Genomic DNA, 25,312 nt, shown 5'->3' on the forward strand with positions numbered 1-25,312 from the left:
GACAATTTCTCTGGTGAACCAAAGGCTGAGAATAGCATGACATTTTCATGCAAATCACTCTCGCTCTGCAGTCTTGGAAATGTTTAGTTGAATTAAATTTGTCATACTCATAATCACTCATGAATAACTAACATTTCCTATTTCCTGCTAACTCAGAACAAAAATGCACTGTCTCATTTTTAGAAATTAGATACTTACAGATATTTCTCATTTTCAGAGTAACAGAGAGACAAGTTATTAAATGTGTAATGTACATGCTGAGCAAATTCGTTTTGAGCTTTATCATCATTTTATTTCTTTTTAATTTTTTCTTATTAAAACAAAATTCTTCTTGGTTTGCTTGTCTGTGTTGACTCGGTTCTCAGCTTTTGGATTTTCTTCTTTATATATCATATTGTGAACCGGTGCTGTAGAAAGCAGAACATTGATAGTGGAGCCTGGAGATAGTGATGTTGAACATTATATCTGGTTTTAATGTTTTCCCCCTTTAAACTAACTTCCAACTTCAATATTTTTAATACTTTTGCCAGTGGCCCACATGAATCTGCTTTTCACTAGGGTCTATAGTCCCTAAACATCAGCATAAAAGAAGGGACATCATGCCTTGGGGACATCTATCAGATGCAGTCTTTCAAGAAGTATCATTGGGTAAGTACGTTACGTTATCCGCATATTAATTAGGTCAATTTGTGACAAAGCCAGAGGGCTCAGCAAAATAAACATAAGTTTTGTTAAAAAGAGGATAAACTGCCACCAAATCTATTATTTTTAATATTTTTAAGGAATAATTTCATTTAAAAACATTTTTTAATGTTTATTTATTTTTGAAAGCAAGAGAGAACGTGAGTGGGGAAGGGGCAGGGAAAGAGGAAGACCGAGATTCCCAAGCAGGCTCTGGCGCTGAAGCTGGGCTTGGGGCTCAAACCCATGAATTGTGAGATCATGACCTGAGCTGAAGTCTGATGCTCAACTGACTGAGCCACCCAGGTGCCCCAGGAGTAATTTCACCTTGAGGCTTTCCACAGTGGACGATGGCTGAGTATAACATAAACAGGTTGAGAGAGTGTTGGAGTACTCGTTTCTCAGCCTGATTTAAATACATCTTCGGTTATACGAACAAATAAGCCATATAAACCATAGACCAATGGATCTTTCTTAGATCCTTTTCTCATATAAAAGGAGAAAGGGAAAAATTAGCTGTGAGGCCCTGATCCCATTGCTCGCTCTGATGCTGCTTGGCCAGGTCGCCTTGCATAATTTCTCTTCTTTCCCTGGCTCTTTATCACCATTTATGCTAAATGAGAAGAAGCCTCGATCAGATGATGTCTTCGCTTCTCTAGCTTTTTAATTTATTGAGTATGTTTCTTTTTGTTTCTATATTTAAGTAGTTTAGAACCATAGGCTAACTAAGTAGAGCTCATACAGAGAATTAGTCATTTGTGTGTTAGGATGTTAGAGATGGTCCTGGAGTCTCAGTAATAACCTTGGACGTGATTGTACAATATGAATGTATGTTCATTTAAATATTGTTATTACCTTAAGACAGAATTTTTAAATTCAGGATGCATATTGATTTTTGAGACCATGGCTAAGGGTAAAGCCTTCACGCAAGCTCATCCAGTTGCTTTCGGCTCATCTTTGGATTTAGTTCCAGCTGCAGTGAGGAGTTCCAAGTCATCTGCTGCTGCTGGGGGCATCAATCCCTAACTGTCGGTGGCGTCCTTGATACCAGACCCATAAATAGACTTGACTTATTCCCGAAGTCTGTCTGCTTCTTGGGATCATGCTCCGCATAAACAACCTGCACTCCAGTTCTTGTCTTGGCTCCGTACTCGCGGTCACCTCAAATAGACAAGATCATCAGAATAATGCGTAGTATTTATTAGCTTTCAATATCTGAAATCAGTGTAGGACAGGAAGTACAGATTGTGCTGTGCTCCAGAAGCCAGAATAAACACCTTTGATGAAGTTATAATCTTAATTATAAATAAACACTTAAATGACCTTGGCTCACTTTCAATAAAAATCTAGCAGTTAAAAAAGAGATCTTTTCTGCACTGTGATATATAAATCTTTTTGAGCTTTTAAAATTTAACCCTCTAAAGAAATTGAACTTAAATAGTGAGAGCACTTGTTCTTCAGAAAGCCCGAGGGCTGTTAATAAAGAGCAATCTGGCATCTGGTAACTGCTAGAAACTGCAGAAGGGAGGCCGATGGTAAGAAAAATGCCATAGTCGTGAACATTTGTGTCGATATTGGACTCTTGGTCTCATATCTTAGAAACTCCTTGGATCATTAATAATTTGATTTTTCTCATAGATTCCCATATAAAACTTAAAGCTGCCATTTATTTGCAATTCATCTAAAAGAATGTAAGAGAATGTGAGAATTCTTCCAGAATATTCTTTGGTCATGAAGCTGTGTCTTGGCTCTTCAGAGCCTTGACTGGACTCCCAGCATGGAGATAAGCATTGACCTAGAGGAGACCTTTCGAAAGATCACTGACCCCAGTCCCGTAGTACACACTGGAGGGAAGAGGGGTTTCGCTTGTGCAGGTTCAGCCACAGCAGACGGGGCCCAGGTTCCCTGCCTCAGTCTTCTGTGACAATAGGGTTGCATCAAATCCTGAGGCTCCAGTTGGGTGTGAAAACTCCCCATCACATGTTAGCTGAGGTGAATATACTGTTGTTAAATATAAAAAATGAAGAACAGCTAAGATTGGGGTATATGCCACTAAGGGAAAATAAAGAAACCATTTGTTTTGGCAAGACCCCCCCTGCAAAAAGTAATAAAAATTTAACAAAATTTTGTCTTGCTGCATACTGACTGGGACAAATGTTCACTGGGTGTTAAACTTGAGATAACTTTAGTAGTATTGTTGGTGTTCTCAGTTTAGAATGAAATCTTAGAAATCAGATGTTTTCTTTCAAATCACTTATTATTATGGATTAAAATTTAATATTGTTATAAAACTTTATATAAATTATGGAGTTTCTGAAGGTGCTTTGTGTTTCCGTGGGTCATTTGGGTGACACCAGAAGAATATTTCTTGTCCCTAAATTTCTTTCTCACCTGTCTTCCTGGTGTTAACATTTTTACTTTTCGGGTTATCATCATGGTGGACAGCTAGAGGGACCTCAATGATAGACAATAGTTTATCAGCTTGAATCACTTGTTGGTGCTCTAGCAAAGAGGAGAAGCCTGATGGAATGGGTCATAGGATGGGTAAGTTTTGATGTGAGCAGGAAAAAAGAGTACCAGCGAAGGGGATTCTGCATCAGGATAAGGACAAAGCAGAAGTAAAAAAATTTTTTAAAATGAGAATGTTCACAGAATGTAGAAGTTGTTGAATAATAATATTGACGATCCCACAATTTTGTGTGATAATTGCTAATGATATATACTTTGTTATATCATTTGTATATATATATATACTTTGTTTTTTTCCTTTTTAATAACAACATAGTTATTACATTTACTTAGTGCTTTACAGGCCATCGAGCACAGCGGTGTCACATCGAGCACTTAGGTGATGCTGTCAGTCAGGACAGGAGCTAGTAGCTCCATTTTGTAGAGAAATTGAGGCACAGGGTTATTACGTGATTTGTCCAAGCCAAGATGGGATCTTGCATCTTTTGGTTCTGAACTCAGTTCTCTTTCTTCCATGCCAGATTGGGTAGAGACAAGAATTTATTTTTCAGAGTCAGAAGAGCCAGGCTTGAACTTGTCACTTTTTTAAAAATTTGGCAGCTGTGTGACCTTGGGCATGTTACTAATTGTTATGAATCTCAGTTTCTTTCGCTATGAAAAATAAAGAATAATAATACCTTTTTATAGGACTGTTGTGAAGATTCCATTAGGTAAAGAGCAAAGTGAACAGCTTAGTGCCTGGCACATGGTAAGTACTCACTACGTGGAGGTATAAACACCTGGGAGAGATGCCTACTGTTTCTATTTCAAACTTTTTCCTTCATTTTAGAGGTGAAATGACGAATCAGGTCAGCTTTCCAGTTTATTCAATGATGCTGTGTCTTCTTGGTTTCCTTTAATTCCTGAAATTATCTCCTGTGAAAATGTGTGACTGTTTGTGTGATTGTACCCATGCATGTCTTGGCATCCACCTGTACAACGTACCCATCAGTACCTGTGTGCACGTATTGGGGTTACAGCAGCAGGTCTCTATGTTTCTAGACTGTGTGGAACGAGACAGAGTGACCAAACGTGGAGCGTCTGTCTGCTGCAATAACTGGAAGCGGAATTGTAGTCAGGTAAGTCCTAGTTGAGTCACCGAACTTGAGAAGAACAGGCTTTGTACTCTCAAAATATCTAAATGCTACAGAGTTCCTGGTGTGATGATCTGAAAGGTTTGGGTCAGTCCCTTTAGCAGACAAAACTACAGACTCACATAATTGTATTGATTTCCGAGTAGACTTTATTTATAATTATTCATTCTTTCTTGAAATCTTTTAGAATTATCTTGATGAAAATCATTACACAAAATAATCTTCACTGTATTTGTTATATATGGCACAGAATAATTTAACACTTTATGGATATGTTTCATTGACGCACAAATGGGAAAAGCACCCTTTGCCAAAAGCAGTACAGTAACTTAGTTCAATTTGGCTACGGTAGCACTTTAAAAAATGACCATGAGGTGGCGCTGTGGCCAAGTAGATCAAGTATGTCTAAACTGAGTGTGTCCTCTAATTATGTATGACATTTAATTCCTTTCTTTAAATATAGAAGAACTACCATTCAACTTAAAGTAGAGTAAGGTTGGTCACTGTATTTTAATAGTATTGATTAGGAGTGAGTCTTTTAATCACAGATCCATAAATCATTCAAGCACTGTGTTTCGCTGGGGCCGAGGGTGTATTTTTAAAAGCCTTAGTAGTCAGAATGTCTCCAGACTAAACAAAGGACCCGAAGGTACCATTTTATTCAAGATCACTCAAAATATACAAGGACCATTGTTTTCACCACCCCTACAGAATTGTGTTAAAGTCTTCCTATAAAATCAGGTGAACTTCTAGTTTATTTAAAGAGCTGATCCTTCTGTTACATTTTAATCTGCTTTGACCACCATGGAAGGTCATAGAAACATTAGAACATAAATTCACATTTTAAGAGACAGGATACAAACATGCACACATGTGTATATATTGAGGGTTTTCGTTAATGACTCTTGCTTTTTTTCCATATAAATATATAAATATCGAATAAAGTGCATGAGAACATGTCTGTACACATACACAGATACATGTTTGTCTATATACACTTGAATAGATACTTATGGAAAGAAAAACACACATTTGTAATATATATGTAGTCAAAAGATATCTGTCAGGCAGTATTTATGTTCATTCTGATCAAGATTGAGTATATGGGGATAGAATCTGGAATTTTTTCTCTAATATTTAATGAGATGTGCAGAGTTATAAACTAAGGCAAAATACATTAGAGCAGAGATTTTTTTAACATTTGTAGTTTTATCAGTTAGTATGGTGTAATCATTAAAGTAGTTCAGTTCAAATGCAGCCTTGATACAAGTGGCTTACTATAAATTCTAGCTTTGAAATACATATCTTTCAATGTCTCTATAAGGATATAATTGGATAGCCTTACTGCATTTCCAAATGACACAATGACATCTCCCACATTCTTTAGTTTTCAAATCTATAATATTTTTCAAATGGCTTAGAGCAAAAAACTATGTTTCATTCAATAGAAATGCTTCAGTATTCTAATCACATATCATATAATTTCTATTTTAGTAAGAATATGTAATTTTATGTAGAATAATATCAAGGAAAATTACCTGCTGTTAATCTCTTTCTCTTTTTAGCAAACTTTTCTACATAGCATTATATTATTGCTTTTTTATTTTTTAAGGAGTCCAGTGTTAGTGAGTAATAAAGAGGTTAGTTTTTATGGAAGTGAACCAAAATTTTGCTCCAAACTTTGGTAGTCATAGGTTGGGCCCCGGTTGAGATGTATATTTCTAAACTAATTACAAATCTTGAGTTCATGTAATATTTCCCCTCTCGCTCATTTGGTTGGTATTCATCGACAATCAGGAAACTTATTGAGAAAATTACCCTCAGGGTCAAAACAAACCTTTTTCTGAACCAGGTCAGAAGGAAATAGTTAGAGCCCATTCTCAAAATATCTGTTAATATTTTTGACAATGACCATTCCAATTAGTTCATTTTCTTTAAAAGCAGGGATCTGTTTTTATTATTTTTACATCCTCAGTACCCAGGAAATTTCTTCACAGACAGTGTACACTCGGTAGATGATTGTGAGACCAAAGTGGAACAGTTTTAGGAAATAATAGATTAATTGATCAGAAAGCATCAATTTACCTGATGGGCACCAATAGGAAAGTCACCTGCTTTTTTACAGAGATGTCCTAAGACTCTACTGCTGTCAGTAGCCAAAAACCTGAGTTTATTCCTCAATCTTGACACAGTTACATACATCAATACTGCTTACTGCCCAAAGGAGCGCATGCATGGTGCAGTCATTAAGGAGCGAGTTACCAAACACCTGTATGGTGCTTTTTAGGAGAAGCAATTTCTAGACATGTATTTGGTAATGTTAAATTATCCTTTTGATAGTTTACCTAGGAGACCAAACACTAAACAAGACCACATTGGAAATTCAGAATAAAGCACAAATAGCAGAAGAGAAAGAAGCAGTAGTTATTAAATAACATTTTAAAACTTTTTCACTTCTTAGAAGAATTAACTTGAAATGCAGCAAATACCAGCAACTTTGTGAATATTTCAAAATGACATCTATGAAAAAGCAGGAATGAAAGAAGTCAAGTATTTCATTTAATGATCTTAACAATACAGATTTCATAACACCGTCCTTAGTGTCTTTTTTTGTTGTTCAAAATATGTAGCATGGTAAGTTTTAAAGAGGATTTTTCTTTACGAGGTCATTATATTATCTTCAACCAACTTCTCATTATTTTTAGCTATTGTTATTTACAGCAATAGGTAACCGACTCATGCCATCAATTAACGTAGGAGCAAGGTTTCCACTTGAAATAGAAGTTAATTTAGACTTACTTATGGCCTCATAATTACACAATAAAAGCTAATTATTTTAAAGATGTATCATTTACAATGTTAAAAATAAGTACAGTAAAGCTCACAGCTGAAATGCTGTCAGAACATTTTTGAAGTGCACATTTTGTGTCCTTTTAACCCTGCTTTTTTTTTTCATAGACAGAATAAAATGAGGCATATAAATATTATTGTTGGTTCTTCTAGACCGATCTAATGTTTTCCCCCAGTCTCCCCTTTGTCTTTTTTTTTTTTCCTCCAGGTAGGTGAAAATTTGCCCAGTGTGCCCTCCACGGTTGCTATGGCAACCAGTCTATCACACGCAGCTAACCTTTTCATTCACTGTGTTAATATTGTCTGTCGGAGCATCTTCTGAATGTTGTTTTCCCAGAGCAACCATACTGTAGTTGTTATCTGTGGTCTTGGCATCTTTCTTTGAATTCTTTTCGTGTCCCATTTGGAGTTGACTAGATTTGTAGGCCAAAGCCGGTATAGTGTTCACTAAAATTAACTGCAATGGTTTTTTGTTTTCCTTGTACTGACACTGAATATACCGTGAAAAGGCTGACCTGTAGGTCTTGTTGAACAGGGTGTACACCAGCGGGTTGACCGCTGAGGAGAGGTAACCGATCCAAACAAACACGTTGAGCAGGGCTCCGATGACATCCTCGTTGCAAGACTCTTTGCAGATGACGGCCATTATGTTCGTGATGAAGAAAGGGCACCACATCACCACAAACAGAAAGAAGACGATGCCCAGCACCTTGCAGGCTTTCTGCTCATTGCTGATGGACTGCATAGTCCTCCTGCCATAGGACCCTGGTTCCCTGTGGATTGACCTCTGGAAGAGCTTTTCTGAAGACAGGGAGCTCTGAGGGAGGAAGCTGAAAGAAGCTAGTTTGGCCCGTGTGCCCGCATCACTCACACACAAGGTAGCTTCTTTCTGGAGTGACTTGATAGTTAGAAAGTAGGTGATCACCATGATGGTTAAGGGAATGAAGAATGCTACGAAAGAGCCGATCAGGACGAAGTTATCGTCAGCAAGTAAGCAGCTCCCTTCCTTAAAGACTTTGGAATCATCCCGGAGTCCAAAGACTGGTATTGGCATAGATATCCCTGGAGTTGGACAGAAAAGGAAACATGATCGTGAAGGAGCTGTCTGTGAGTACTGTGCATATGCACAGCTTCTAGTCCTCACTTGTGGTTTGCCCTAGAGAGGTAGCTCTTTACTTATAAAGGAGCACAATAATCTACCTTTACTTTTTCATGTAGTTTTCTGATTATAACATTATACTTGTTAATTGGCGAAAATACAGAGTCAAAACTAAAAATGACCAATGATGCTAGCCCACAGAGATAATCACCACTAACAATATGATGCCATTTATTTCAGATAAACACACACACCCCGTCCACACACATTTTATAATTGAATTCACATATAATTCTGTAACTCGTTTTCTCCCAACATGAGCATAGTTTCTAAAAATAACTTTATAAAATTGTGAACATATTTTCTTTTCAGAACATTTGAAAAACAGAAACAAGTAACAATGAATAAAGAAGAATCATGTATAATCTTGCCCACCAGGTAGAATACTGATAGACATTTTCTGTAGTTTTCATTCCATTTACATGCGTATGTAAATAATTATGTATATGCAGTATTTTATATGCAGTTTTAGATCTTCCTGTTCCATTTAACATTCAATCATGAAAATTGCCCATGTTTTAAAGTATTTTTGAAAAATATAATTTTCTAATGTGAATTAAAGTAAGTCACCAATTATATTTTATTTTTTTAACTCTAGCTAATTTTGGTTCTTTAAAAAAATCTTTTTACTATCAAAAAGTTCTAACACATACAGAAAAAATACCAACGAAAAACCAAAACAAACCAAGCATAATGAACCCATTACCCAGCTCCAGCAATAATTAATTCAAGGGCAATCTTGTTTCACTCATACCCCTACCTGCTACAGCCCCTCCCATGTTATTTGGAAACAAATCACAGACATCATATCATCCGGTCTGTAAATATTTTCACATGTAGATATTAAAACTATGCATTCTTTTTTATTTTAACATTTATTTATTTATTTTGAGAAAGAGCAAGGGAGGGGGAGAAAGAGAGGGGGAGAACGAGAGGATCCCAAGTGGCTCCACACTGTCAGCACAGAGCCTAAAACAGGGCTCAAACTCACAAACCGCGAGATCATGACCTGAGCTGGAATGCTTAACTGACTGAGTCACCCAAGCGCCCCAAAAGCTATGCATTTTTTTAAAAACCAAATATCACAGTATTATTCCCACCCTTAGATGGAATTTTAATATTTCCTTAATGTTGTTAGGTATAGAATCAGTGTTCAAATTTCCAATTGCTCCCTAAAACTCGTTATATGTTTTTAGTAGTAGAACAGTCGTAAAGGTGGAATACAAAACAATAAGCAGCCACAAACTTTTCTTTTACTGACAAATGCAAGAGTTAGGTACAAGATGAGAGAACACATGGGAACACTAACCCATGGTCAGCTGTCTGTCATTGAAATTCAGAGAACCCATGCAGCTCCCTTAGGCACAAGGGTTAGGCAGAGAAGAGAACAAAGTGAGTTAAAGCAACACTTGGCCTCTAATGATGCTAACTTCTCCCCCATGATGTAGGACCTTATTTAAGGGAGATTCAGCTGGCCACTAGCACCACTGAGCAGTTATGGGGGAGTAGGAGTGTCTTCCTCTACTGGCCTGGGACAGGCCAAGACAATCATGTGATTGCCATAAAGGGAGAATCAGGGAGATGAGGAAGGAGAGAAAACATAAACCAGTAACTACTTTGTATAGCTTAGGTTAAGGGTGGCTGCTTTTATGAAAGGGTTGATGCCATGGGGGCAACATCAGAACAAAGGTTCTTTCTACCCTCTACCTCAGAGCTGTGTAACAGGAAGTGTCCTGTTCACTGCTTCCGACCCCCCGCTGGAGCCTAATAAATGGTCACAGTCCAGCCAAGCACACAGGTTCGTTCCAGAGTTGGGAGCTGTTGCTTGCTGGACTCTTCTATCCATTTGGAAAAACTCCCTTTGAGGCTCTCTAATCTAATTTGTGCATACTCAGATACAGAGTTCGGCTCCATGCATCCATGAACCTGACTATCCCAATCTCACATTGGCCATCCTTGCAGGGAGGGGACATTTGCTTGAGTTAGTATAATGTCTAACACAAGTCTTTCTCAGTGACTTCTGCCATTATCTTCACAAACTTCATTGACAGTATTTGTCTCTTGTCTGTGCCGGGCCATCCAGTATTCTTGGAAGGTGGAAATAAATGACATCAGAGCTTGGTCTTAAGGACACTGAGTGTGGTTAAGGACTCTTCCTTTCCTTCATTCCTCTCTGTCCCTGGCCTGTTGTTGGGAACATTCTGTGGCCCAGGGACACACTCTGAGACTCTGGATACCAGTTTTGTTTAGCCTTCAGAAAACTCTGGATCACAAAAGTTAAGAAATGGTTTCTAAGAAGAATGTTTTGTTTTCCAGGTGTTTGAACATATGCCTAAGAGGTGTTTCCTTTGCTCTCCTAGAGGGTCTTTGTTCCACAGTATAGTTGCTGAGTGACTAGAACGGAGGCTTTGGAGTGACAGGCCTGAATTTGAGTCTTGGTCCTGGCTCTGTGCTCCTGGGCTGGTTCATCCTCATCGTTCCTCATCTATCATGTGAGCTGGGCACCAACATGCCCCCGTGGACGTGGGGGGCGAGAAAATGAATCAAACGTGCAAACACCCAGGACAGTCCTTAGTCCAGAGTTGATGTCCTGCCAATGGTAGATAAACCTGGGAGTAGGCTTCTCCACAGAATCATTTAAATTGAATACATTAACTTGATTTTGTTCTATTTTGTCTTAAACCAAAAGAAGTTAAAAAGCTTTGGCTATTGGCTATTTTGTTAATAATGATGTAATTATTAGCCTCTGCCATGGTAGACAAAGGGTCTCAATCAATTTTAATTTCCTACAGCTAGAACTGTTGATTGCTTTCCTGATATGATGAATTACAGCCATTACTATTCGTCATGATACCCATAAACAAAATACCATCTGTGTAAAAAAGGTGTGTGGTATTGTTATTAAACTTTGGGTGTGCAGCTTCCTAATGCAAAGTAAGTTGCTACCGTGGGAGTCTTTTGCCCTATTTGTTTGCAGCCTGGTGATTTATGTAAGTGGCAATTCTCAACTAATCAGAATAAAATATTACTTAAAACAGAAAACTCTTCAATCATTTGGAAGTCAGAGGAGTGTGTTTGGCAAGAACACACACACACACACACACACACACACGCACGCACGCACACACCCTCCACACTGGCTCAACTTCTGCGGCCACGGAGAGAAAGGGAGGTGGGAGCTATCTTACTGGAGATTCCCTCTTTTAGCCGCTTGGGATAAAAGCCACTTGAAAATGCATATGGCAAAGAGCGCCTGGGTGGCTCAGTCAGTTGAGCATAGGACTTCAGCTCAGGTCATGATCTCATAGTTTGTGAGTTGGAGCCCTGCATCGGGCTCTGTGCTGATAGCTCAGAGCCTGGAGCCTGCTTCGGATTCTGTGTCTCCCTCTCTGCCCCTTTCCTGCTTGTGGGCGTGCTCTCTCTCTCTCAAAAATAAATAAACATTAAAAAAACACCTCTTTATAAGTTGGTTATGGCAAGAAGCCCCAGGCAAGCTGTCTGGAGGGGAACCTTGATTTGGAGGAGGAGAATCAAATTGATTCGTTCTTTAAATGGCCCATTCCTCTTTACATATAACAGAAATGTCCTGACTACATCATTTACCATTCTTTTTCAGTGCCTCCCTCATAGTAAGGGGTCAGCAAGTGTTTATGGAAAGAAAAACTAGACAGTTAAAGCAATACTCTGTAAAAGAGGGGAAGGGATTTTATGTCAAAGACCTAGAACATTTAGGGAGGCTGTGTGGGTAGAAGAGAGTTCAAAAACACTCTCCTAGCAAGAAAGCTGAAGACTCTGGCTCATGTCCAAGGTTGCGGTCAGTGCCATCTGCAGTGCATTAATTTTCTGGCTGCTTTGTTTGATAATAGCTGCTTCTGGAGACCTGACATCACCTCTCACTTGAAATTTCTGCATATAAAGCATTTTCCTTTATGAACAAATAGACAGTAGCTTAAACTACGTGACTCTGCATTTTGCTTAATGTATTTTTCTGAGGAGTGGTAAATAGCCGTAAGATTCAATATCAGTATTGGATCTTCCATGAACAGTTTTATTTTTTTCTTCATTAAAACTCAGACAATGAGGGGCGCCTGGGTGGCTCAGTCGGTTGAGAGTCCGGCTTCAGCTCAGGTCATGATCTCGCAGTTCATGGGTTTGAGCCCCGCATCAGGCTCTGTGCTGACAGCTCAGAGCCTGGAGCCTGTCTTCAGAGTCTATGTCTCCCTCTCTCTCTGACCCTCCCCTGCTCATGCTGTCTGTCTGTCTGTCTGTCTCTCTCTCTCAAAAATAAAGAAAACATTAAAAAAAAAAACTCAGACAATGAAATGAATGGGGGATATTGACACCCAGGAGCAGGAATGTTTGGGCTGGTGTTAGTTTTTCGGGTAGCTCTACTTACTCTGCACATTAAGTTTGCACCTGTGGTTAACATCTAAACATGGTCTGGTGAGTGGTCTTAACTCCGGAGCACTGGCTATAAAAGATAAGCTTTATTCTTAATCCTAGATTTTTATGCTTTAATATATTGGGACGGAATGTGCTTCTGAGGGAGCGTTTCCTTGGGAAATAAGAAGGTTGCCTTACTAGGTAGTGACTCTCTGATAGGAGACATGACAATGGAGTCCCTCAGGGCCTCAGGTCTTGGGGGGGCGTGCAGGAAAAAGAAACAAATACTTCTGGGCTCTTGTGAAAAAGACTGAATTTTGGTTCATAGGTTTCATTTCCTCTGGAACTATGTCCTTTCCTTTGTATTTTAACTCACACTGAATTTTTTCAAGTTATAAGAATGGATTTACTATCAGTTTGACAGAAAGCACCATTAGTGAACGCTGCAGGAGAGTCGTAATACTGCAGGGAGAGGGAGATATTGAGTATGTAGAGCAACTGGGGGCGGGACTCCTCCTTCTGACAGGAAATGTAAAGTTTAAGAGTTGCTCAGTTCCTTATGATCTGTGGTCTGCTGACCAGGCAGACGTCCATAAAAGTGAGAGCTAGATAAACATGTCAGTTACCCAAGAAATTATGTTTCTTTTTAGATTAATTCTTAATATCTCTAATAATAAATCATAACTTCTCAAAACACTTTCACATATATTCATTTACTCCTGATTTTATTTATTTTAATTTATTTTTAAATTTTTAAATGTTTTTTAATTTATTTTTGAGAGACAGAGAAAGACAGCGCAAACAGGGGAGGGTCAGAGAGAGGAGACACAGAATCTGAAGCAGGCTCCAGGCTCTGAGCTAGCTGTCAGTACAGAGCTTGATGCGGAGCTCGAACCCACGAACAGTGAGGTCATGACCTGAGCTGAAGCTGGACGCCTAACCGAGTGAGCCACCCAGGCGCCTCTTGATTTTATTTTTGTACAAAGTTGTAAAAACATTACCACATTGTCCTACAGGTAGATAAAAATTTCACATCATGGAAAAGCTGGGAGCTAGCAAGATTAGGTGATTTATTTAGACTCATAGCAATTTATGGGCAAAATCCAGACTCCTACCTAAGTTTCCATTTTTTATGGATAATTTTTTTTACCTGCTTATTTACAAAAGTAGCTACAAAAGTCTATGATTATACCAGAGGCCCTTAAGATTGGGTTCAGGAAGACTGTGATGTTTCTTTAATCTGCACAATTTTCATATATGTACTTATTTTTTGAGACAGAGCTTTCATCAGATTATCAGAAAAACTTCCAAGGCCGCAGGCAGTTAATAAACACTAAATTATATCACTGCCCTGTGTCAGGAACACACACATACTCTAATGATTCTCTGTATTTTTAAACTTTCTTTTTTCATTCTTTAATCTCAAAGTCAAAATTTCCTCTGGCAAAATTTATTCTTTAAAGCCAGACAGCTATTTTAATTTTGTTTTAAAGTTTTATTTATTTTTTGAGAGAGAGAGAGAGAGAGACAGCGTGAGCAGGGGAGGGTCAGAGAGAGAGGGAGGTACAGAATCTGAAGACATGCTCCAGGCTCTGAGCTAGCTGTCAGCACAGAGCCTGACGCAGGGCTTGAACCCACAAATGCGAGATCATGACCTGAGCCGAAGCCAGACGATTAACCGACTGAGCCACCTGGGCACCCCCCAGACAGCTATTTTAAAACTAAAATCTTATCATTGACACCTAGTTTCTTTTTATATGGTAGTTATTCTTAACTTTGGCTGCATGTTAGAATTACCTAGGGAGCTTTTAAAAATTACATTGCATAGGCTCCATTCCGAGAGGTTCTGATATTAGTACTTTAAAAAATGCTAATGTCCAGGTCCCTCATGAACACTGTTATTCAAACAAAAGAACACCCGGGTGATCCTGATATAGGGTTAAAAGCATAGTAAAAATGTCTTTATTTTGAAAGAAAAGTAAATCAAGGAAAGTTTTATAGCTGCTCCCTTTGCCTTTATCAAACAACTCTATTAATTTCCAGAAGGCTCGGGCTGACTTCAAGGGGGGAAGTGATGGAGAGAGGGAAAGAAACCTGCCCCCACCCCTCCCCCAGCTTGGGAATGAGTTATCTGGGGGGAAAATTGTATTGCGTGAGGTTATGGTATAAAACCATCTATCCTCGTTTTAATAGTTTGGCTGTTACAGCTAAATCTCCAAAAAGGCTGAAAGCTTGTGTTCCGTCCCAAGCAACACAATTTACTTGGAAGAAAGCCTCAGCCTCCCTGAAGGAGGACCCGTCATGAACTGCCAAAGCCAGGGGCCCAACTGCCCTGCCTGAGGTTCCTGGAAAGATGGTCTCGTGCTCTTCAGGCCCTCATTCCTTTACCTTTCATACCCCAGAAATTGTGATTTTATATGATAATCTTGGATTGAAAGTTAAAGGGACTGAATTCTGACTTGTGGGACGTGGATTGTCAGCTGTTGCTCCAACACCTGGCAATCCATCCGTGTCTTTCATCCCAAGGCAGAGTGACTTCCATGCACCATCTCTTCCCCTGCCAATGTGTTATGCAGCCCAAAGAGAATCTGAATGGTATGTTGGCATATGGATAAATGATCAGAGCCTCATTTTGCTGTTGGGGTTACAATTCGTAGAGAAACCTCTCAGATTCTTCCATTGAACTTGTCATCCACTGACCCTGTGTTAAATAAGTGGTTATTGCACTATTCACCAACAATGGAGAACTTTCTTTTAGCAATATGCTCGTGAACAGAGGTTTATTTAGGAAAAAAATTCATCTCTGCTCCATATTACTAAACCTCATCTTAAAGTATCACATCCTTTCCTCCGTTTGTTTTAAAAGATTTTGTAGTGTTTCTTCTGAAAGCATGGGGAATGGGTCATATGTGACGTCTCATTTCAGAGACTCTGGTCTAGAACGTGTGTGTAGGAACAGTGATGTAGCTTGAAAGTTGGCTTGCGGCAGGTGCCCACATAATCCAGGCCTGTAGGATGTCAATTCTCCTTCCCTTAGCCTCTCTCACACTTTCCCAAAGCAGCATTTATCAGATTACATAATGAAGGACTACCGTTTCCCTAATGCTGAAGCCATTACCAACTACTGAGCGCATCCTACAAGGTCGTTGTGATCTGTTCTGAATGTGATCATTCAACATTATCCATTTTTGACCTAGTCATGTGGTGGTCTCTCTCTTCTTTATACTATCTCTTGAACTATTCAGAATGGAATTACATAGAGCTTGATTTCTCAGCTAATCACATAATATGATCTGAAGAGCTCTCAAAATCCACAGGCTCCCCCATCTGTCTTTTCCCAGCGGCTTGCTGGGCACACGGCAATGTTCCACTGGTGGAATGAGAGAGGTCCCATTGTTGTGTACCTGTGATACCCTAGACGATTAGCTAGTTACCCAAGCCCAAGTTGTAGTGGTGAAGAGGGGCACAGCGGGGGGGACCCCTGGGGGCTTGGCCCTTGGAAAGGAAAGCAGTCATAGAAGAGAAGGCACAGAGACTAGCTCAGGGATCAGGTCAGAGAGGATGTGGTATCTGTGTCATGTCGGGTTTCCTCTGGGGGAAGGTGTACTGTAAACAGTAATTGAAGGTACAGACTCACTTCTCCGTTCTGCCCTGGATCAGTTCTGATCCTATCCTCTTCCCTGAAATACTCTACCAACCAGTGAAGGTTCCAGAATGCCGCAGTCGCAGGGCCCTACAGGTGGCAGCTGGCTGGGCATCAGAGACTGAAGCAAACTCATTTTGTGGCTACATTTGCATAGGAAGCATGCTGTTTTTGCTCTGACTATGTGATTACTTGGGTTTTGGGGTCTGCAGATGGAGGTTATGTTCCCAAACCACATCCTACATGTACGATGTATCTCCTGACATTTTTCTTTAAGGATATCCCCTGAATGAAGCATTCCTAAAATTCTCTCTGTAATAAGAGCTCTTTTAGTCTATATTCCTTCATCACCTTCATAAATAATTTATACTGTGCTAAGTCACACTTCTAATGCCTTAGAATTTTTCTTTAGAAGTGTCATTTCACCTATGAGATGATAATCTCATTAATGGCAGGGATCGCTCTTACTTCTTGCAAACCACTCCAGCATCTTGTGTGATTGATGAGTAAGTCAATGAGAGGGAGAAACAAGACAAGGAATTATAATCAATGTGAATTATAATAAACTTTATAGATACAACTTGAATTTACTGCATTATTTTATAATGTTTTCCTTCATTTGTGCTGGGAAAACACAGTAAGTGTGGCTGCCAATTAGCCACAGAGGGCAGAAAGAAGGAAAATGGATATTAGAGTGATACTTAATTTGTGTACTTTTCTGAGAGAACTACATAGAAGATGAACTAGCTCATGCAGTGACTACTTTGACAGCTAAAATCCCAAGGAAAAAGATGCTGTAAAATACAGTGTAAAACCTGGGTTTATTCTTGTATGTTTTGACTCATAATCTGGATTTAGGGCTGTTATTTTTCTCAAAGCTCTCTTCCAGATAAACTAAAACAAGTATGTGTTGGGAAATAAGAGCACGGTGCCGTGAGGAGAGCACAGACTGAGTCACCCCGAGATGCTCGTGTGCACACTGGCTGTCGGTCATGGCCATGGCGCACAACCTCAGGTTGCTTAAAGCCTCCCTCTGTGAGGCGGAGATAATAAACAGAGGACTTTCCTAATTGACATACAGGGCTTTGGGGAGAAAATAATGGGGTCATGTGTCTGAATTATTTTGTAAACTTTTGAGGTGAAAGTGATTATAATTTACTTAGTGTTATACGAGACCCTGGGTACCTCAAAAAGCCTTTGAGAACCTTCATGGAGCCTAAGATCTTGTAGGGAAAATAAAACACACACACTTAATCTAGAAATACAGTGGTGCAGAATAGAATGAGATCAAGAGACAAAATCGGTGTTGTGGACAAAGACGCAAGGATGTGCCTGGTCAGCATGTGATGCTCATTGTGGGTTACTGTCTCCGGGAAAAAGTTGGGTAGGAGACGGGGTTGCTGATTCGGGTCTTGTGAGTGAATAGAACCCAGATGGCACTGTGATCTGGACGGGGGAGACAGGTGTACAACCACTGTGCATCCAGGGACCCGTGCACCTGGCCTTGCTGAGGTGAGTTCCGCTGTTTGGCAAGCACCTGTGAACTCAGGAGCAAGCACATGTTATTTATCAGAGGCATCAAGCAGGCCTCTCTGTGTTACCAATCAGTTTCAGTCATCTGTTCATTAATCAAATATTAATTGAATATACAGTGAACTAGGTACTTTAGGAATTTGAGAGAAAGAAGGTGCTTGAGTCCATGATCACCACTTTACATTCCAAGATTTTTTGTTGTCATGCGTGAACCCATCAGTCCAAAACAAGACTTGGGAGAAACATGGCAGAGAGATATCAGCAGGAAAACTGGGTTTAGAAGGGGTATCAGTTGGTTAAAAATAACACAATCAAGGTTAATCTGTATTTAGCCTGGATTTTTTTCTTTTAGATTTTATTGTCAAGTTGGTTCCATATAACACCCAGTGCTCATCCTAAGTGCCCTCCTTCATGCCCATCACCCCTTTTCCTCTCTCTCCCACCCCCATCAACCCTCAGTTTGTTCTCAGTATTTATGAGTCTCTTATGGTTTGCCTCCCTCCCTCTCCTTAACTATTTTTCCCCTTCCCCTCCCCCGTGGTCCTCTGTTAAGTTTCTCCTGTTCCACCTATGAGTGAAAAACATGGTATCTCTCCTCTGCCTGACTTATTTCACTTAGCATGACACCCTTGAGCTCCATCCATTTTGCTACAAATGGCCAGATTTCATTCTTTCTCATTGCCATGTAGTATTCCATTGTATATATAATAACCTGGATTTTTTTAAAGCTTGTTTGTTTGTTAGAACATGCATGAGCATGAACAGTGGAGGGGCAGAGAGGGAGAGGGAGAGAGAGAATCCCAAGCAGGCTCCGTGTTGTCAATGCAGGGCCCCACATGGGGCTCCAGCTCATGAACCATGATATCATGGCCTGAGCCAAGATCAGGAGTCAGATGCTTAATCGACTGAGCTACCCAGGTGCCCCTGGATTCTTGTTTTTTAAAGGAGCTATAATGCGAGATAGCAGTTCTCCAATGTTTTGGTCTCAAGACTCCTTTACACATATAAAAACGATTGAAGAGTCCAAAGAATCTTTGTTTCTGTGGATTATACCTATAAATATTTGTGGTATTAGAAGTGAAAACTGAGGGCCCTTAATAATGTATCGATTCATTAAAAAAGAAAACTAATAAACCCATCCCATATTAATTAACATAAATAACATTTTTGTGGAAAATAATTATATTTTCCAGAACAAATCAAATAGGAGAATGGCACTGTTTTGCAGTTTTGAAAGTCTCTGTTACGTCTGGTTTAATAGAACAGAGCTGGATTCTCATGGACGCTTCTGTTTTAGTCTGTTATATCACATACAACATATCCTCCAGAAAACTCCACTGGACCCTAGGATGCAAGGGAAAAGGGAAGATAACACCCGATTTCTTCCCAGCTTTATGGAGCTGTAGTTGACAAATAACACTGTGTAAGTGTAAGCTGTCCTGTGTGATGATCTGGCACACCTGTACACTGAGACGCGTTTGCCACAGTGAGGTGAACTAACACATCCTTCACCTCACACGAGTCCCATTTCGTTGTTGTTGTGATGGTGAGAACATTAGAGCTCTACTCTTGCAGCAACTTTCAAATACACAATACAGTTTTGTTAACTATCATCACCGTGCTGTACCTCGGATCCCCAGAATTTATTTATCTTATAACTGAAAGTTTGTACCCTATGTCCAAGGTCTACCCATTTTCCCCACTTTTCAGTCCCTGGTAACTACCATTCTTCTCTGTTCCTATGAGTTTGATGTTTTTAGATCCCACATGTAAGAGAGGCCATAGGGTATTTGTCTTTCTCTGACTTATTTTGCTTAGTATAATGGTCTCAATGTTGTCTTGGCCATTGAGTACATCTGTGTTGTCACAAATTATAGGAATTTCTTTTTTGTGGCTGAATAATGTCACATTGGTATACCTGTAAATATCTCATTCATCACTTAGGTTGTTTCCACGTTTGACTATTGTGATGCTGCCGCTATAAACATGAAAGTGCAGACATCTCTTTGAGATAGTGATTTCTTTTCCTTTGGATATTATTATTGCTGTTGTTCTTCTTGTTTCTGTTGTTATGAAAACAGTATTAACTTCTTGGACATCTTGAAAACATCTCAGGTATCCCCAGAAATCCCAAGAACACACTTTGAAAGCCACTGATGCAAGAGAAAAAGCTATCAGCTTGGAACTGGAAAACCCAGGCTTTTAAGATTCCCTATGGCTTTTAAGCCAGCCACCTAATCCCTGTAAGATTTTTCATTTTTAAAATGAGGATTATTCTATTATTTAATAGTATCCCCTTTAAAAAACTTGTCATGAGGGACAATGAGAATTGCTATTCTATTGGTAGTAAATACAGTATTGTCTAGTAGATGGAAATCATAGAGAAGAATGTTCCACAGGCTACCTTAATGTGCTGGGTTCTTCATTCTGTCTAAAAATCCCTTCTCTAGTTGAAACCTCCAATGCCCCTTGTTTGGATGTCATAGAAATCCAAGTCAGCTTGATGTCATCCTTACAGTTTAGCTTAAGTCTGTGCCTTGCTCGTGTAGAGGTCTGTTAATAAGGAACCTGTTTATCGCTTACCTAGAGGCCTCGCAGAGCAAGACCATCTCCCAGAATGGTTGAGAATGGACTCCTCAAAGCTGACATTTTCCATAACTGACTAGCAAATGATGAAAATTTAATGACCTCTTCTGTGGATGGTAACAATTAAGTCAACTGCCAAGAGTACTGAGTATTAGGTGTGTAATATGACATTGCTTTACAAAGTACGCACTAGGATTCACAGAGCAAGGATAAAGAGAGATTTCTACTGTGTACTTCCTCCATGGGAACAAGGATGGCCTTATAAAATCCGAGGTTTCTTGCACAGTGGGTAGGGTTCATAGAAATAGTGTGAATGCCTTCCTCCCAAGGCACCCCCAGTGCAAGACGGGTCTGCCATTGCTTGTTTTATGAGTCAGGGTACTTTGGTTTTAAGCAACAGGGGCTGATTTCGGATGATGTAGCAGAAAATGAGTCTGATAAAATGACACTGAGTAGTTCAAAGAATTCGTGACAGGGCTGGGCTTCAGGCTAAAATTCCAGGACTAAAATTGCATTACAAATTTGGTTTGATGAAGTATGTTCTGTTTTCCTTGTCTACTGGACACCCGGGGCAACAACATCAGGAGGTCCTGCCTCACCAATGCCACTTCTACATCAGGGACTCACTCGCACAGCTGCTGGAAGCCGGACACCTCAGCCATCTCCATGCTGGCAAAAATGGATGTGGTTTGCTCACCCTATTTGTTCACTTTGGTCTTTTCCACATCACAGTTTTGCTGGGGTACTGCTATTTGGGTGAATCTAGGCTATGAGCCAAAGTCCTCGCTATAGGGAAGGCTTGGAATTTGAGTTCTGCTTCTTGGGAATTTCCCCAAATATAGAAACGTTGGTTGAAAGAGACAGGCAGCCACAAATATGGCAGGCACCCATTTAACTTGACCTTTGTATGGCATGATTTGTAGCTGTTGTAATTGAGCTGGGCCTGGGAGAAACCTCATCCAAAGATAGTGATGCTAGAATTTCTGACCTTTTCCTATTTTCATCTTTTCCTATGATTGTCCTCTTTCTCTGCCATCTCTCTGGTCAGCATATGTTCAAGTACTTAATATTTAAAAATGAGTCAATCTGGAAATTGCCTACCAGAATCTGTGAAATGCTTGTGGGACTAGCATGGTCATAGAACTGAGCTATGTCAAGGGATATAGGGTGATAGACAGAATGCTATGTGGTAAAGTGGGCAGTGTCGAAGGACAATCAGGTTGTTAAAAAACACACATTATACAAACCAGAGAACACCTGTCTCTGGGCTAGAGAAATTTTTCATTATTCAGTTAAGCTTGGCACAGGTTTGGAACATTTTTTTTAATGTTTTATTTAATTTTGAGAGACAGAGAGAGACAGAGCACGAGAGGGGAAGGGGCAGAGAGACATGGAGACATCGAATCCAAAGCAGGCTCCAGGCTCCAAGCTGTCAGCACAGAGCCTGACATGGGGCTCAAACCCACGAACGTGAGATCATGACCTGAGCTGAAGTCAGACGCTTAACCGACTGAGCCACCCAGGTGCCCCAGGTTGGGAACTTTAAAGTTTATTTGGGGTTCTTCTTTATTCTTATCTCTTATGGGCTTCTTATCTTGGCTTCGCTCCTGGGCTCACTGGTCCTGTATTGATGGATTGACACTGTTTCTACCACAAGGCTCAATTACCTTTTTGTTTTAGTTCCCCTAAGCCCAACAATCAAGCCGGGTCTTTCTCAGCATGGGTGCCAGATGCAATCCCCCTGGACAGATCAATGCTGTTGTCACACAGGTGGATAAGCTCTTGTTCTGACAGTGTCTGTGAAGGAGGGGACACAGAGTCCCCAACGAGCAATTCATTTTTCTAGCCTGAGCTAAACTTCAGAATCTCCCTCCTGTCTTAGCCACCATCTCTTTGAGCTGCTAGAATTCTAGAAACTTCTCTACAGTTCCAGCTTTCCCATCTGGTCTGGCCCAGACCTCCAAACTTCCCATCCAGTTTAGGGAAGGCTGAGATGAAGAGCTTTGGGTTTTGATTCCTCTCATACTGTGTTTGTGGCAAGATTTCATTTACTCCATCACCTGCGTAGTTGTTTGTACCCTGACATTTTAGTGGTTTGGGGGAGGAACACTTTGGTGACATCGGAGAGACAGTTCTGTGGGTAATTTCTGCTTTTGAATGCCCTGTCTTCTTTGGTCTAAGTAGTTTTGCAGGAAGATGCTGTGATATCAGATTAAAAAGCAGCTTTCACCAAGCAGTTTATCTGGTTGTTAGCAAAACGATCATTTGTTGTTGTTTTCAAAGACCTAAAATGGAGCCTAATGATCATCTGGTGAAGCGTCTTCCTTTCATAGCTGAAGAACCAAGGTAGAGAGATATTAAGTGCTTGTGCAAGTTCACACTGATAAAAGAGTAGTGCACTGGCAAAGAGAGTGAAAAACCCTATGTACAGGTGTCCACCACATGTCGGACACTGGGTAAGCCTTCAACAAATTTCACCCCCACAAGGCAAGAATTATTATCTCCATTTTCAGGTGGAGAAATCTGTGTTTCCAAGTTAGTGAATTAATGGACCAGGATTCAAACGTGGGACTCATTGGTTTTCTTCTGTCCCTCACTTTGTGTTAGGACCTCTAGCCTAGAGGGCCTTGAACTACATCAGTGTTTAGTCAGCTTTTTCATTTGCTTTCATTTTATAACAAATACTTCATTAGGCTTTAGGGATTACGAGTGTTTATTTGCAACACTTGAGATGTTGAAATGCACTTGAACATTATGTGAGATCTTATACATGGGAGGTAGGAATAGAAGCAGGAGATAAGGAATGGAAAACAAATAAAACCTCCACCTCAGGGCTCCTGAGATCTTCAATGAAAGTCTTCTATTCAAGGTCACAAACAACTCTTTAATAAGGAATATACAAATACCTAGCTACCTACGTTGCTTCTCTGCTTGGAGGTCTCGAATAGGCACCCCTAACCTTATGCGGTCACAGTAGAACTCCAGAACGCACGCTGCCCCGCCCCTTGCCCACTTCCCACCTGTGCCTTATCGTAGCTAATGCTCCACCATCCATCCAGGTGCCCAGCTCAAAACCTCGGAGTTGTTCTTTCCATTAGTCTCCCCTTGCAAAAACCTCACACATCCTATTAATTCTACCTCCAAAATACATTTTCTGTCCAAATCTGTCTACCTCTCTCCATCTCCACTGCTGTCTCGGTACTCCAAGCCATTAAGACTCACAACTGGATTATTGCAAGAGCTTGCGTACTGCTCTCACTGCCCCCACCCCTGCCGGAAAGTCTCAGAGCCCCCCCCTCCCCCCCTCAGAACAACGTCTGAGCTCCTTACTTGGTTATAAGGACCTGCTTATCTCTCCTTCCTTGTCTCCTCTCACCTATCCCTTCTCCAAGAGTTGTTTGAGCTGCATTAGCTTCTTTCTGATCCTTCAACCTCATAAGCTGGTTTCCACGTTAGGGCCTTAGACCTTCCTGATCCCACGACCAGGAACATGCCCTCCACTGATAATCCCAGGACTGGCTTCGTATTCTTCACCTTCAGTGAGGCCCTTCCTGAGACGTTAACATATATTAACCCCTCCTCACCCTACCTGAGTCGCTCTATAGCACATTTCCCATAGCATTTGTGACGACATGAAATGTTTTGTTAGTCTATTTATTTGCTCGTTTATCTTTTGTCTCTTTTCGTGAATGTGAACTCCATAAAATCAAGGCATTTTCCTAAGACAGTGCCTGCCTGGCACATAGTATTTAAATGTTAAATGCTAAATAAGGACCTGTGGAATAAATAAATGAACAGGCAAATTCAGAGGCCTTTGGGAAATAAAAAGAGAAATTATGACTAAATAATAGACATCTTCATTATCTTGGTTATAGGGGAATAGGCAAGAGTTTGCCCAAATAGAGGTCATTTGGGCCACTAAAAATTCTGATAAATTAGTGTTTTTTAGATGAAAGGGAAAGCTATTAAATATGAAGGTTTTCTACAGATATTACACTTTCTCTAATATCCTGGAGGTAATAATGATACTTAATCTTTACAATTTAACTACTTCAGGGACACTGTGCAGTGGTGGTAGTGATAAGAATAATAAAAATAGTAACAGCAAATCTTTGTATGATGTTTCCCATGTTCCAAGTACTGTCCCAAGTACTTCATACAAATCAGCTCATTTGATCCTTAGCAGCAACCCTGTAAAGTATGTAACTACAGTCTCTTCATTTGCTAATGAAAAACTTGAGGCACAGAGAGGTTAAGTGACTTGCCTAAAGTCACACAGTAACTTTCCTACGGTCACACAATCCTAAAGTGGAACTAGGACTTCTAGAGGCAGTCCACCTGGCTCTGCAATCTGTGAGTTGCTTTGTTCTGTGGCCTCCGCCCAGCTTAGCCCTCAGGCCTGCAGGGGTGGGTGGGTGGGGGAAGGCTAGGTGGGGGGAAGGGGGTTCAAACTACCCTGCTGCTGAGAATCTGCTGCTTAACAAGTTTCATCAGCCAGGTTTGGTTCCTGCAGCCTCAGGTCTGGATCCTGACGTTCCTGCCGTGCCCTCCTGATAAAGTGAGTGCAACTAGTGTGAGTCTCTTTCTTCCTGTGTTGGGCACACATTTCACATTTACAGCCACATGGGTGCTCTCTATGGGAAGGGCAGTCATGGCCCTGAGTCATGAACGAGACACGATATGGGACGCGCTGTGGCGGGGCTCACAGTTGCCAAGTCATTATGTACTACGAGCCTTTATATACACCCCTCGGTGTTTCTTTTCCCTTATTTAGCATTTTCATATTCACGTTAAAAAATTATAATTTCTTACACTTAAAGCAATTTTTTTACATGTATTTATTTTTGAGAGAGAGAGACAGAGACAGAGAGTGAG

The 25,312-nt window shown here is 40.3% G+C and overlaps 1 protein-coding gene across 1 annotated transcript in view; it reads right to left on the reverse strand.

Annotated features, from left to right (window-relative positions):
• Positions 1-4,414: 4,414 nt before the first annotated feature.
• Positions 4,415-25,312, reverse strand: part of HTR2A (5-hydroxytryptamine receptor 2A) — a 57,950-nt gene continuing 37,052 nt past the window's right edge. Inside the window, exon 3 of the mRNA XM_029936740.1 lies at positions 4,415-8,195. Coding sequence (XP_029792600.1) covers positions 7,396-8,195 — 800 coding nt within the window. The 3' untranslated portion in view covers positions 4,415-7,395. The remainder of the gene's footprint in view (positions 8,196-25,312) is intronic.

This window comes from Suricata suricatta, chromosome 4 (genome assembly GCF_006229205.1).
Source record: "Suricata suricatta isolate VVHF042 chromosome 4, meerkat_22Aug2017_6uvM2_HiC, whole genome shotgun sequence".
NCBI lineage: Eukaryota > Metazoa > Chordata > Mammalia > Carnivora > Herpestidae > Suricata > Suricata suricatta.